At 33.8% G+C, this 13,145-nt stretch overlaps 1 protein-coding gene and 1 pseudogene across 1 annotated transcript; both read right to left on the bottom strand.

Annotated features, from left to right (window-relative positions):
* Window positions 1-777: 777 nt before the first annotated feature.
* LOC112015892 (CLP protease regulatory subunit CLPX2, mitochondrial) lies at window positions 778-5,784 on the bottom strand. Its single transcript, XM_065763044.1, has 5 exons — window positions 5,752-5,784; window positions 2,105-2,707; window positions 1,421-1,482; window positions 997-1,097; window positions 778-902 (listed from the first exon to the last, which is right to left on the bottom strand). The coding sequence occupies exons 1-5, from the start codon at window positions 5,782-5,784 to the stop codon at window positions 778-780; spliced, it is 924 nt and encodes a 307-aa protein (XP_065619116.1).
* A 4,091-nt stretch (window positions 5,785-9,875) lies between these two features.
* LOC112019410 (UPF0481 protein At3g47200-like) lies at window positions 9,876-11,234 on the bottom strand (annotated as a pseudogene).
* Window positions 11,235-13,145: the final 1,911 nt, after the last annotated feature.

The following is a 13,145-nucleotide window of genomic DNA, read 5'->3' as shown; positions in this document are numbered from 1 at the left end:
ATGAGGCCGGATTGCACACTGCTTTAATTATTGTGCTACATATGAGATGTGTAAATAATGTGCACTTCAGTGGCTCTTTAGTGTAATGTGCACATCAGCACATGGGGCTAAATAATATAACAAATTAAAGCAGTATAATTAATGATAAACAAATTAAAGCAATATAGTTTATTGTTAGGCTAAACAACAATAATCAAAGTAGTATAATAAACCAATACATTATCAAAGACAAACAAATTAAATTATGTTAGGCTAAACAACACCCTGAAAAAATTAAATTAAATTATGATCGTGTAATTTATGCTTATTGAGGAACACCCTAAAAAAATTTCTTGGAGTCACCAGTGGGGCTATGGTGGCATGTTGGGAAGGCACATTTGGTTGTCATCGAAATAGGTATATATGGTTTGATTGTTCTCCGTTGCTTATTGTGATGCCTTTGGAGAGAGAGAAATAATAGGTGCTTTGAAGATAAGGAGAGTTCAATATCAGACTTGAAGCTATTTTTCTTTAGAACTTTAATGGATTGGTTGGCTGCATTGCAAAACCAATCATTTTTATCTTTTCTTGATTTCATAGATTCTTGTAATTTTTGTTCTTGATTGTTTGACCCCTTGTACACTCCCTGTGTACTAGGGTAATCTCCTTTTTGATATCAATAAACTTACTAATTAAAAAAAAAAAAAAAAAACTATGTAATGAAAGTCCAATGTAATTTTTTTTTTCTTTCTATATGGTGTAAATTAGGCAGCTCTCCATACATTGGTAGCTTTCTTATTACCAGACAGACAGGAAGATAACCATATGAAGCAATGAACTTGCCTGTGTTAACGTTGTAGCATCAGCAACGGCAAATGGCACATTCACAACACGAGCTAGTGTTTTTGCAAGTAACGTCTTCCCTATCCTCACAGTCATGGTAAAAATACATAAATCAAACCTCTTAGCCCTCCCTGCACTAAATACCCCAATTAAAAAATGACATCAAATAAATACCTGAGCCAGTGGGACCCATCAGCAATACATTGCTCTTCTCCAGCTCAACAGAATTATTGTCCTGATTTTCAACTTCATTAGTACCCCGTTCAATGCCTGTCCTGGTATTCAGATGCATGAATTCAGTAAATAAAGCGGCAGCATTTGATGTACATTCATCTAACTATTACTATCATCGAAAATTGAAAAGACGGCAACTGGTTTATGCCTGTTCATTACAACTTATTTTTCATTTTTTTTTTAATATAGGGGTTGTTTGAAAAAGCTGTACCTAAAGTTTTAAAAAGCTGTGGTTTGAAAAAGTGCAGTTTGAAACCGCATTACAAGACAGACCCTTCAAGCAAAACTGAAAACCACCAGTATAAACCCCTAAAAGATTGTAAAGATCAAAAGCTAACTCAATGCAAAAACAACAAGGACTAACTTCTTATGAAGGGAAGCATCATATATCCTTTTGTAGTGGTTGTAAACAGCCACTGAAAGCACCTGTCACATAAACAAACATTTCAATAAAAACACTGACAATTATGTATTATATAGTCCGTTAAAGTTTACGATGCAATCCATATACAATTCTAGCATTCCTTTTTTTTTTTTTTTTCCTCAATTCTAGCATTCCTAAACCACATAAATATAAAGAATAAAATGGGTCAAAATACACTAATAGTCCCTAAACTATAACTCATGATCAATTTTAGTCCTGAAGTTGAAATTGATTGCTTCCTATAACACTGCTAAACTAAAAATTGACTTGTCCTAACACCATTAGACACATTAGAGACTAAAAGTGATCATTTTAAACTCGCAAGAGACTAAAAACGATCACTTTTAAGTTTCAAGTCGTTAGAGATTAAAATGATCACTTTAAACTTCATTTTTTTTTTGGGTCCCTTATATGTCGTACTTAAACTAAATCCTAACCCATCATCTAAAAACAATACCTTTAAACTTTACATTTTAGTCCCCATCTCGTAAAACTAACACGTCATCACTCCATTAACACATTAGAGTTTAAGGACTAAAATGCAATCACATTAAATTTGATATGGACTTAAATTGGTGTTAAAAATAAATAAATGAATAAATAAAATAAAATAAAATAAAAAACCTTTTTGGCTCTTTCTTGGCCAACGACGAAGTGGTCGAGCAATTTAACGATCTCCTTAGGCGTGGGCAAGTCCTTCTTCCCCAAACACGACGCCGTTTCATCATCCTCCTCCTCCTCCGCCTCTTTTTCCTTACAAAATTTTGGTTTTCCGAAACTACACAAACGTTCCTCGCTATTCCCATCCGAGTCCACACTGTCACTCTTCACCCTCCCAATCTCGATGTAGCTACCTTGCAGTGGCTCCAGCTTAAATGGCTTGAAATAGAACGCCGTTTTGCAATTGGGGCATAGGTTCAGCGCCTGGTACACGCCGCTCGGCTCTCGCACCGTTATAGATAACGGGCAGTTCGAGAACAGTAATGGCATTTGGTGCTCGCAGTGTGGGCAATTCACGTTGGCTCTGATGTGGTCGTACAGTGACAATGAGGATGAGAAGGAATACGACGTCGCTTTTGTTGTTGTTGGGAAAATGGGAACCCTAGGATTGTATTTGTGAGGGAGTTTTGGGTGGTGAGTTGTTTGAGAATTGAAAACGCTACTTTCGTTTTTATTTTGCTGCTTCGGAGAATCGAAAACATGTTTTGGAGAGAGAAATAGTAGATGCTTTGAAGATAAGGAGAGTTCAATACCAACACCACATGTGATTGTACTTTTGTCACATTCAGTAGTTCCCTTATTTTTTTCTCACATTTTATGGTATTATCCTCACATTGCGCAGTATCAACATCACATGTGATTGTACTTTTGTCACATTCAGTGGTTCCCTTATTTTTTCTCACATTTGATAGTACTATCCTCACATGTGCAGTACCAACATCACATATGACTATACTTTTGTCACATTCGATGGTTCCTTTATTTTTTTCTCACATTTGATGATACCATCCTCATATTGTGTAGTACTAACATTACATGTGATTGTACTTTTGTCACATTCGGCAGTTCCGTTATTTTTCCTCACATTTGATGGTACCATCCTCACATTTTGCAATACCAACTCAGATGTGACTGTACTTTTGTCACATTCGGTGGTTTCTTTATTTTTTTTTTTCACATTTGATGGTACCGTCCTCACATTGCACAGTACCAACATCACATGTGACTGTACTTTTGTCATATTCGGTGATTCCTTTATTTTTTTTCTCACATTTAATGGTACCATCCTCACATTGTGTAGTACTAATATCACATGTGACTGTATTTTGCCACATTTGGTGGTTCCTTTTCTCACATTTGATGGTACCATCCACACATTGCGCAATAGTACCACATGTGATTGTACTTTTGTCACATTCAATAGTTCCCTTATTTTTTTCACATTTTATGGTATTATCCTCACATTGCGCAATACCAATATCACATGTGATTGTACTTTTGTCACATTCGGTGGTTCCCTTATTTTTTCTCACATTTGATAGTACTATCCTCACATTGTGCAATACTAACATCACATATGACTGTACTTTTGTCATATTCGATAGTTCCTTTATTTTTTTTCTCACATTTAATGGTACTATCCTCATATTGTGTAGTACTAACATCACGTGTGATTGTACTTTTGTCACATTCGGTAGTTCTCTTATTTTTCCTCACATTTGACGGTACCATTCTCACATTTTGCAATACCAACTCAGATGTGACTGTACTTTTGTCACATTCGGTGGTTCCTTTATTTTTTTCTCACATTTGATGGTACCATCCTCACATTGCGCAGTACCAACATTACATATGACTATACTTTTGTCATATTCGGTAGTTCATTTATTTTTTTCTCACATTTGATGGTACCATCCTCACATTGTGTAATACCAATATCACATGTGACTGTATTTTGCCACATTTGATGGTTCCTTTATTTTTTTTCTCACATTTGATGGTACCATTCACACATTGCGCAATACCAACACCACATGTGATTGTACTTTTGTCACATTCAGTAGTTCTCTTATTTTTTCTCACATTTTATAATATTATCCTCACATTGCGCAGTACTAACATCATATATGACTGTACTTTTGTCACATACGGTGGTTCCCTTATTTTTTTTCCTCACATTTTATGGTACCAGTCTCACAAAGCGCAATATTAACATCACATGTGATTGTACTTTTGTCATATTCGATGGTTCCTTTTATTATTTCCTCACATTTTATACTAACCTCACATTGCGCAGTACCAACATCACATGTGACCGTACTTTTGTTACATTCGGAGGATTTTAATTTTTTTTCTCACATTTAACAGTTTTATTGTCACATTGGGCAATACCAACATCACATCTGATTGTACTTTTGTCACATTTGATGTTACCATTATTCTTTTCTCACATTTGATAGTTTTAACATCACATTGGGCAATACCAAATCACATATGATCATCCTTTTGTTATATTCAATAGTATTATTATTTTCTTCTAAGAAAAAAGAAAAAAGAAAAAAGAAAATAGTCCTATTATTTTTTAGTTACATTAGGCAATACTAACATCACATATGACTGTACTTTTACCCATTCATAATAATCTTAATAATAATTAAAATGTTAACAATGAATTATACTAGGTTACCAAATGCTCACATTTGATGGTTCCATTCTCACATTATGTAGTTCCAATATTACACGTGACAGTTCTTTTGTCACATTTGGTGGTTCCCTTTTTTTTTTCTCACATTTGACAGTTTCATCCTCACATTATGCAGTTCCAGCATCACATGTGACAGTTCTTTTATCACATTTGGTGGTTCCCTTATTTTTTTCTCACATTGATGGTTTCATTCTCACATTGTGTAGTTCCAATATCACATGTGACAGTTCTTTTGTCACAGTTGGTGGTTCCCTTATTTTTTTTTCCACATATTTGATGGTTCTATTCTCACATTATGTAGTTCCAACATTACATGTGACAATTATTTTGTCACATTTGATGGTTCCCCTATTTTTTTCTCACATTTGACCATTCCATCCTCACATTGTACAGTTCCAATATCACATTTGACAATACTTTTGTCATATTCGAAAAAAAATTTCTCACATTTGACAGTTCCATTGTTACATTAGGCAATACCAACATTACATTTGACTGTACTTTTGTCACATTTAGAGGTACCCTAATTTTTTTCTCATATTTGACAATTTCATCGTCACATTAGGCAGTATCAACATCACATCTGGTTATACTTTTGTCATATTTGGTAGTACCATTATTTTTTTCTCACATTTGATGGTTCTAATGTTACATTAGGTAGTACCAAATCACATATAATCATACTTTTGTTATATTCAATAGTTTTATTATTTTTTAGTCATATTAGGCAGTATCAACTTCACATATGACTGTACTTTTGTCGATTTATAACAATCTTGATAATAACTAAAATGTTAACAATGAATTTTTCCAAAATAGTTATAAAATTGAAAATTAACAAAAATACCCTGGAAATTAAGGATTTTAAAAAATAGTCCTAAAAATATATAAAATTACTAAGATACCCCAATGCCTCAAATATTACCAAAATACCTATATTAACCTATAAAATGACTAAAATACTTTTTTAAACTTTCAAAATTAATAATAATAAAACATTGAAAATGAACAAAGTAGCGCTAAAAATACCTAGAATGATTAAAATACTAAATATTTTGAAAATTACCATAATAGCATCAAAACCACTCAATTTGGCCATGTTAGAGTGATATCTTGGATTTTTTTTTTTTTAGTTATTGTAAAGATATTTTGGTCATCTTAGAGGTTTTCAAGACAACTTGATGATTTTTGACATCTCATTGATATTTTAATCAAACACATCTCAGCCTTTTTGGTGCCTTTATGGTGTTAAATTTTCTCAATGAAAAAGGAGGTGACCCAAAGCAAACGTTATTTGTTAGGAAACATTTGCTCCTTTAAATGATTCCAAACAAGCTATATATTTAGACCACACAATGCTGTGGCTGTGAACTCTAAGGAAGAAAACAATTTAGGCCTTAGTGTGTTTTCTTGAAGAGCTTGAAATTGAAACCTAAAATAAAATAAAGGAACCATCAAATGTGGCAAAATACAGTCACATGTGATATTGGTACTACACAATGTGAGGATGATACCATCAAATGTGAGAAAAAAAAAAAATAAAGGAACCACCGAATATGACAAAAGTATAGTAACATGTGATGTTGGTACTGCGCAATGTGAGGATGGTACCATCAAATGTGAGAAAAAAAATAAAGGAACCACCGAATGTGACAAAAGTATAGTCACATTTGAGTTGGTATTGCAAAATGTGAGGATGGTACCATCAAATGTGAGGAAAAATAAGGGAACTACCGAATGTGACAAAAGTACAATCACATGTGATGTTAGTACTACACAATATGAGGATAGTACCATTAAATGTGAGAAAAAAATAAAGGAATTATCAAATATGACAAAAGTACAGTCATATGTGATGTTAGTATTGCACAATGTGAGGATAGTACTATCAAATGTGAGAAAAAAATAAGGGAACCACCGAATGTGACAAAAGTACAATCACATGTGATATTGGTACTGCGCAATGTAAGGATAATACCATAAAATGTGAAAAAAATAAGGGAACTACTGAATGTGACAAAAGTACAATCACATGTGGTACTATTGCGCAATGTGTGGATGGTACCATCAAATGTGAGAAAAAAATAAAGGAACCACCAAATGTGGAAAAATACAGTCACGTGAGGATGATACCATTAAATGTGAGAAAAAAAAATAAAGGAACCACCGAATATGACAAAAGTACAGTCACATGTGATGTTGGTACTGCGCAATGTGAGGACGGTACCAGCAAATGTGAAAAAAAAAAAATAAAGAAACCACCGAAATATGACAAAAGTACAGTCACATCTAAGTTGGTATTGCGAAATGTGAGGAAAAATAAGGGAACTGCCAAATGTGACAAAAGTACAATCACATGTAATGTTAGTACTACACAATATAAGGATGGTACCATCAAATGTGAGAAAAAAATAAAGGAACCATCGAACGTGACAAAAGTACAGTCATATGTGATGTTGGTACTGCACAATGTGAGGATAGTACTATCAAATGTGAGAAAAAATAAGGGAACCATCAAATGTGACAAAAGTACAATCACATGTGATGTTGGTACTGCGCAATGTGAGGATAATACCATAAAATGTGAGAAAAAATAAGGGAACTACTAAATGTGACAAAAGTACAATCACATGTGGTGTTGATATTGAACTCTCCTTATCTACAACAATTTTCTCGTCAACAACTTGGTAATTTTACAAATAAAGATCATAGTTGCAGCCAATTAGCTCAAATAGTTGCTCAGAAGCTATAGAAACTTATAATGCACTGAGATTTGGTTTGAAGGAAGCTCTCCATTATCAAATTTAGCTCCTGTAAATTGATAAAGCAAAGGAAAAAAGATTAAAAAATTTCCAAGTAATGTGAATACGGACAGAGTTAACTAATAATGCAAACCTAAAAGAAAAAAACAATTGGTTGGATTTGTTGCTCATACAAAAACTTGATGATTGTTTCGGCATGGAAAGTTTTTTTGGACCTATAATTAGGCCAGGTACTAATGAATAACCAACATTAGTAATTTTGTATTCTCTTGAGAACTTTGCAAACACTATGTCAAAAGAGAAACAAAGCAAGTGACTTTAGGATATAAATTAAAATAATCATAATGGGACTAAATCCTTTATACCATACCTCCATTTGTGGATTGAGGAAGGGTGCTTGCCCATGGTAATACAGCAAATGCTGATATGACAAGGAATGAACTAGGTTTGATGGTTGGGAACTTGACCTCTGCACATTAAATAAGAAAGAAAAATTAATGTGGCCACTACATGAACAACTAACTATATAGGTAGGAGGAAGAGTATTTAGGGAATGTTGACATGAATTTTTCCTACTTCTTCATTTTTTTTTTTTTTTTTTTTTTTTTTTTTGACGAGGCTCAGCTACATAACTTGTTTATATTGAATGTTGACATGGTTGGTGTGCATTAGGAGAATTCACCTCATTATCTTTTCCTCATATACTTCCATCTCCTCTCTACTACGTTTTCATTGAGTGGAAATATCTCTTCCATCTCATTTTTGTCTCTGTTTATTTTTTAAAATACAAACTATAAGAATCTATAGCTAATAAAAAAAAAAAAAAAATCATGCATGTTATGTCACTATAGCAATCTTGGAAACTAATGTCACTTCAACCCAATAATAACAGGAACAACTAAGAATCCTAATTGGCAAATATTAATCTGTACATAAAAATATCTGGCTTAATCAACTAAAACAAGATAATATTTTTAAATGCATGGCAATGTGCTTTGTAAATCTACAATGTCTTGCCAATAGAGTAGTCACTGTACCATCTTAATGTTTCATAAATTTTAAATGCCAAGGAGTGGCTATTACATTTTACTTATCAAAAGAGAAAGATTTCTAAATCCAAGGTATATTACACAAAGATGTCTCATTAAAGATATAACCAAAATGGTTCCAGAAATTATCTTTTGCTATATATATAACAATGTCAATGCCAAGTGTTAGAGCATTAGCATTGGAAAATGCTAATGCTACTCTATTTTACCATTCCAAAACCTCACTTTATCATTATAACATCCAATTTTACAATACCTCTACACCCCAAACTTCTATTTCACTCTTTTACTCATTAAAATATTATTTTTTATCCTTTCTTTATTATTTATTTTCAACCGTTTTTTCCTGGGTTTTTCAACAGTCTCTCACACACACACGCACACAGCCACACACAGAGCAAACCCATTCAAACCCACACAGAGAGCCAAACACAGAGCAAACCCACACACACAGCCACTCACACACAGCATCCCATCACCACACACACACCGATCAAAAAATCATCCCATCACCACACACACACCGATCAAAAAAATCATCACCGGAGCAAACCCATTCAAAAAAAATCATCCCCAAAGCCACCGGAGGAAACCCATTCAAAAAAAATCATCACCGGAGCCACCAAAGCAAACCCATTCAAAAAAAATATCCCCAAAGCCACCGGAGCCACCATCGAAGCTCGCCGTCAACCGATCCCAGCCCACCGATCCAAACCCAGCTCGCCGATCCACGCTGATCCAACCTCCAACCTCAAAAATCCAAAACCCAGCACCGGTGCAATGAGAGAGAGGTCGTGCGATGAGAGATGAGAGAGAGGCCGCGTGAGATGGGTGAGAAATTTCGGCGAAGCTTCAGAGATGAGAGAGTAGATGGAGAAACAGAGAAGGAAGAGAGAGAAGAGAACAGAAAAAAGGAGAGGGATGAGAGAGAAATTTCGGGTATAAAAGGAGTAAAATATTAATTTTTTTTTTGCAATATTGTGAACAGTGCAATTCTATGTTTAGAATTGCACTATAGCACTATTGCAAAAAAATTTGCAATAGTGCTGTTTGCAATCCTCTGATGCAGCTGGTTTTGAGACCAAAAATGCTAAATATTCCTTAGATTTGGCTTTAGCATTTGCCAATGCTAATGCTCTTATGCATTGCCTACTCTCCTTTATTGATTTGAGAATTTGAATTACGATGGCAGCAAAAAAAATAAAAGAAGAAGAAATTCATGCTTGTCTTGTCAAAAAAGAAAAAAGAAAAAAAAAAGAGTATAATGAAACAAGTCTAGTATTTTATAATGGCAAAATCAACTGCATTAATCATAGAATCATAACAACAATACATATTATACAATAAAACAACAAGAAGCAATCCAGATAGTAGTATCATCAACACACACGATTTGAACCGTTTATTGGGAACATTGTATATAAAGTTTGTAAAAAGGTGAGCAGCAATAAGATGACAGCAGCAATTGTAGAAACAATTCTCCAAGGAGTACTAAAATAATCATGTTTCAAAGTTGCCTGCCACCTATTCCAAGGTTTCTTATAGAACGCATTCAACTCTTTGCAGAAAACATAATAATCGGAGTTCATGCCGACATACACGATATTTGTGCAAAGATTCTTCACCAAATCTTTAGCTTCATCGTCGTTGCCTATCAAATTAGCCATGACCCCCTTTCGAACAAGTAACTTCACTTCGTTGTCAGTGGTAATAAGGAAACCCAATAGGATAACATAGTCGGTAATGTATGGTTTATCTGAATAGTGACATTGCTCCAAAGCCAAAAGGTTTCGATAAAGAGTCTCGCTTTTATTGTCTACTGTTAGAAGTGGCATTTCCAACACCCCCTTTTTGAAGTTTATGTCCAATAAGCAACTGCTTGAACCCTTCCTAAACTTCAATCCTGCATCATGCAATTGGGTTGCAGAGTACACATGTTTAATTGGCACATGATTGTCTATTTTTGGTAACTTTTTGGATGGAGGTAGCCAAAAGGTTCTAAACAAATCAAGGAAGTGTTTCATTTTTAAATGGGGACTATCAGTTATGTTTTGAGTGTTGTAAAATTGAAAGTAATCGAAGGTCATGACTATAATTAAGGACTTATAGTATTTTTCATGAGAGGCAAATGCTAGGTCAAATAGTTTCTCCAAAATAAAGAATGGAAGTTGATTTTCAAGTAAAATCAAGTCAAACCTTATAGGATTCATCAACCATGTTTCTATATGTGCACCATTGTCTTCACTCGTCCATTCATCGAAATGGTATCTCCAGAACAACTCAAGAATAAAGATGGCATCCACGAGAATAATTTCTACAAAAGGACCACTCTTGAGTTGGATGGTCTCAGCATAACAATATCAAATGTTTTCTTCATGCTCCTTTATGGTACTGACTAAATTCTCCAAGCTTATTGGAAGTTTTTCAATACGCTGAATAAAATACTTGAGGTATCTCAATTTGCGTTGTTCCATCACTTCCATGGTTTTCAATTCATCTTTGCCACGGACATGGTGAAGAGGCCCTATTGAAATAACCTGAGGAGTGTAGTGTTCGTCCTTCAATTTGAGAAGATAATCTGGAACCCTATAGATGCAACACTCATGTGATAAGGAAGACCCCAAATTTTCTATCCTTTTTTGGATTTCATTTACCACATCTATACATTGATGTTGGATTTCAATTGTTGAACTTTCTCCCTTTTGAATTTCAGTCTTTGATGACTTAATTTTTTCCATCTATCAACTTCACTTTCTGATTTTCCTGATGACAAAACAATATTCACTAGCATTACAAATATGGAATAGATATTTCTAATGATGTAGGAGCTTCAGGGGCCTTAGCCATCCTTTGAATTTCATGCTACGAAGTAAGAACCTATTCCTGAATAAATATCTACAATGAAAGAAATCTTTGAAAGAGTTTAACCTAAAACAAGAATTGGGGAAAATAGATAGAGGGAGAGAGAAAAAACTGAATCTTCTATTCCAATCTATATTATTCTAATGAATGTTCCCGTACAAGGCTAACAATTTCATAACAGATTAGTGACTGTAATTGTCTTAGATAACACGTGTGAGTGCTGACTAGATTAGTAATGGCACTAACAGCACGTGTGGATGATTACACTCTAACAATCTTATCAATTCTCCTCACCGTTAAACTACAAAAATTTCCTTATTGTTTGCTGTAATATGTTCACTTTTTTTTTTTTTTTTTTGGTAGGGAGGTGGAGGGAGGCAGATAAACTACAAAAATTTCCTTGAAGTTTATTAACTTGCTTATATATATATATATATATGGTCCGTTTGAATAGCACTTATTATTGCTGAAAGTTGATAAAAACTGATTGTTGCTGAAAACACTGTAGCAAAATAATTTTTAAATGTGTGAATAGTGTTGTGGGACCCACCTTTTAATATTAAATATTGCATGAATAGTGCGTAAACAGTGCGTAAACTGTTCACGCACAATAAATTTTGTCCCTCCAAAGTCAACAAAGTGCGGCCAAAAAAAAAAAAAAAAGGTAAGACGCAACTTTACTTTGAGTAGCAAAACTTGCTATCCAAACGCAAGCATAAAATAAACCTACATCATCATCAAACCAATATTTCAATTAATCTCTAATTTACCAAAAGTACCAAAGCAATTTTCTTTACCCATATCTTTTTGACTTTTTTTTCTCTAACTCAAGTAAATTACCATGTTATGATAAACCATTGATGATGATGACAATAATAACAACAATAACAACTACATAATTTGAGTCTCAAAGTTTTGGAGTCGACTATAAACCCTTAACAGATTGAATAATAATAACAATAACAATAATAACTCAGATAATAATCTATTTATACATGAAAGTATGAATGCTATTAGCCCTTAAGATTAGGTATGTGGTTGTTAGTAGCATTTAGTTTAGGTTAAGAAGAGCCAACACTCAATATCATAAAGAATATTTTCGTATAAATTTTCATTTTTTACCCTTTCTTTTTCCAAAAAAAAAAAAAAAAAATACGGTGAGAATATTCTTGACTGGATAAACTAGATGGCTGGCAATGCTCACAAATGCCTACAACTTGTGCTAGATCAAACTGACTCATACTTAGCCATGAAATGCCGCCATTGCCCTGCCTTACGGGAATTTGAGAGTTTGTGATCCAAGCCTACTCGATCAATCTTCTCAATTCATCATTTAAGCATAAATGTAATAACTTTTTTTTTAGTCTTTGAATTCTTTTCTGGAGATACTCATGCTTCATTCTCAATCCAACTTATAACATGTGCTGCTTAAGTATAAACATTATCTTTTTTTTTTTTTTACTTAATTACAACAAGTAGTGGGAGTAGAGAGATTTCAAACACAACTTCCCCTTAAGAAGAGAATTAAATAATGTTATTAAGGTAAACGTTATCAACTATAGATGAGCTAGGCACATGAATTTTAAAATCATTAAACCACACTACCACGCACCCTTCATGCAGTGGTCACTCCACAAGTATAAGTGTTTATGGGATGTGGGAGGCAAGGGTCAGGGTTCAAATCTCCAAGAGGGAGCTTCACACACATATACACTTAAATTAGACTAAAATAGAAATTTTATTTTGGATAAAAAAAATCATTACACCACTGCATACCTTTGGTGCGA

The sequence above is a fragment of the Quercus suber genome, unplaced genomic scaffold (genome assembly GCF_002906115.3).
Source record: "Quercus suber isolate HL8 unplaced genomic scaffold, Cork oak 2.0 scaffold_488, whole genome shotgun sequence".
Taxonomy (NCBI): Eukaryota; Viridiplantae; Streptophyta; class Magnoliopsida; order Fagales; family Fagaceae; genus Quercus; species Quercus suber.
This window is presented reverse-complemented; position numbering and strand designations above follow the sequence as displayed.

Bases quoted from the DNA above. Each gene is read 5' to 3' on its own strand.
- LOC112015892 (XM_065763044.1), bottom strand. From the start codon at position 5,784: ATGGCCAAATTGAGTGGTTTTGATGCTATTATG. The intron at 1,098-1,420 runs GTTAGTCCTTGT...TCTGAATACCAG, and splicing joins GATGCTTCCCTTCATAAGAA to GACAGGCATTGAACGGGGTA. The intron at 903-996 runs GTATTTATTTGA...CTGTGAGGATAG, and splicing joins GATGGGTCCCACTGGCTCAG to GGAAGACGTTACTTGCAAAA.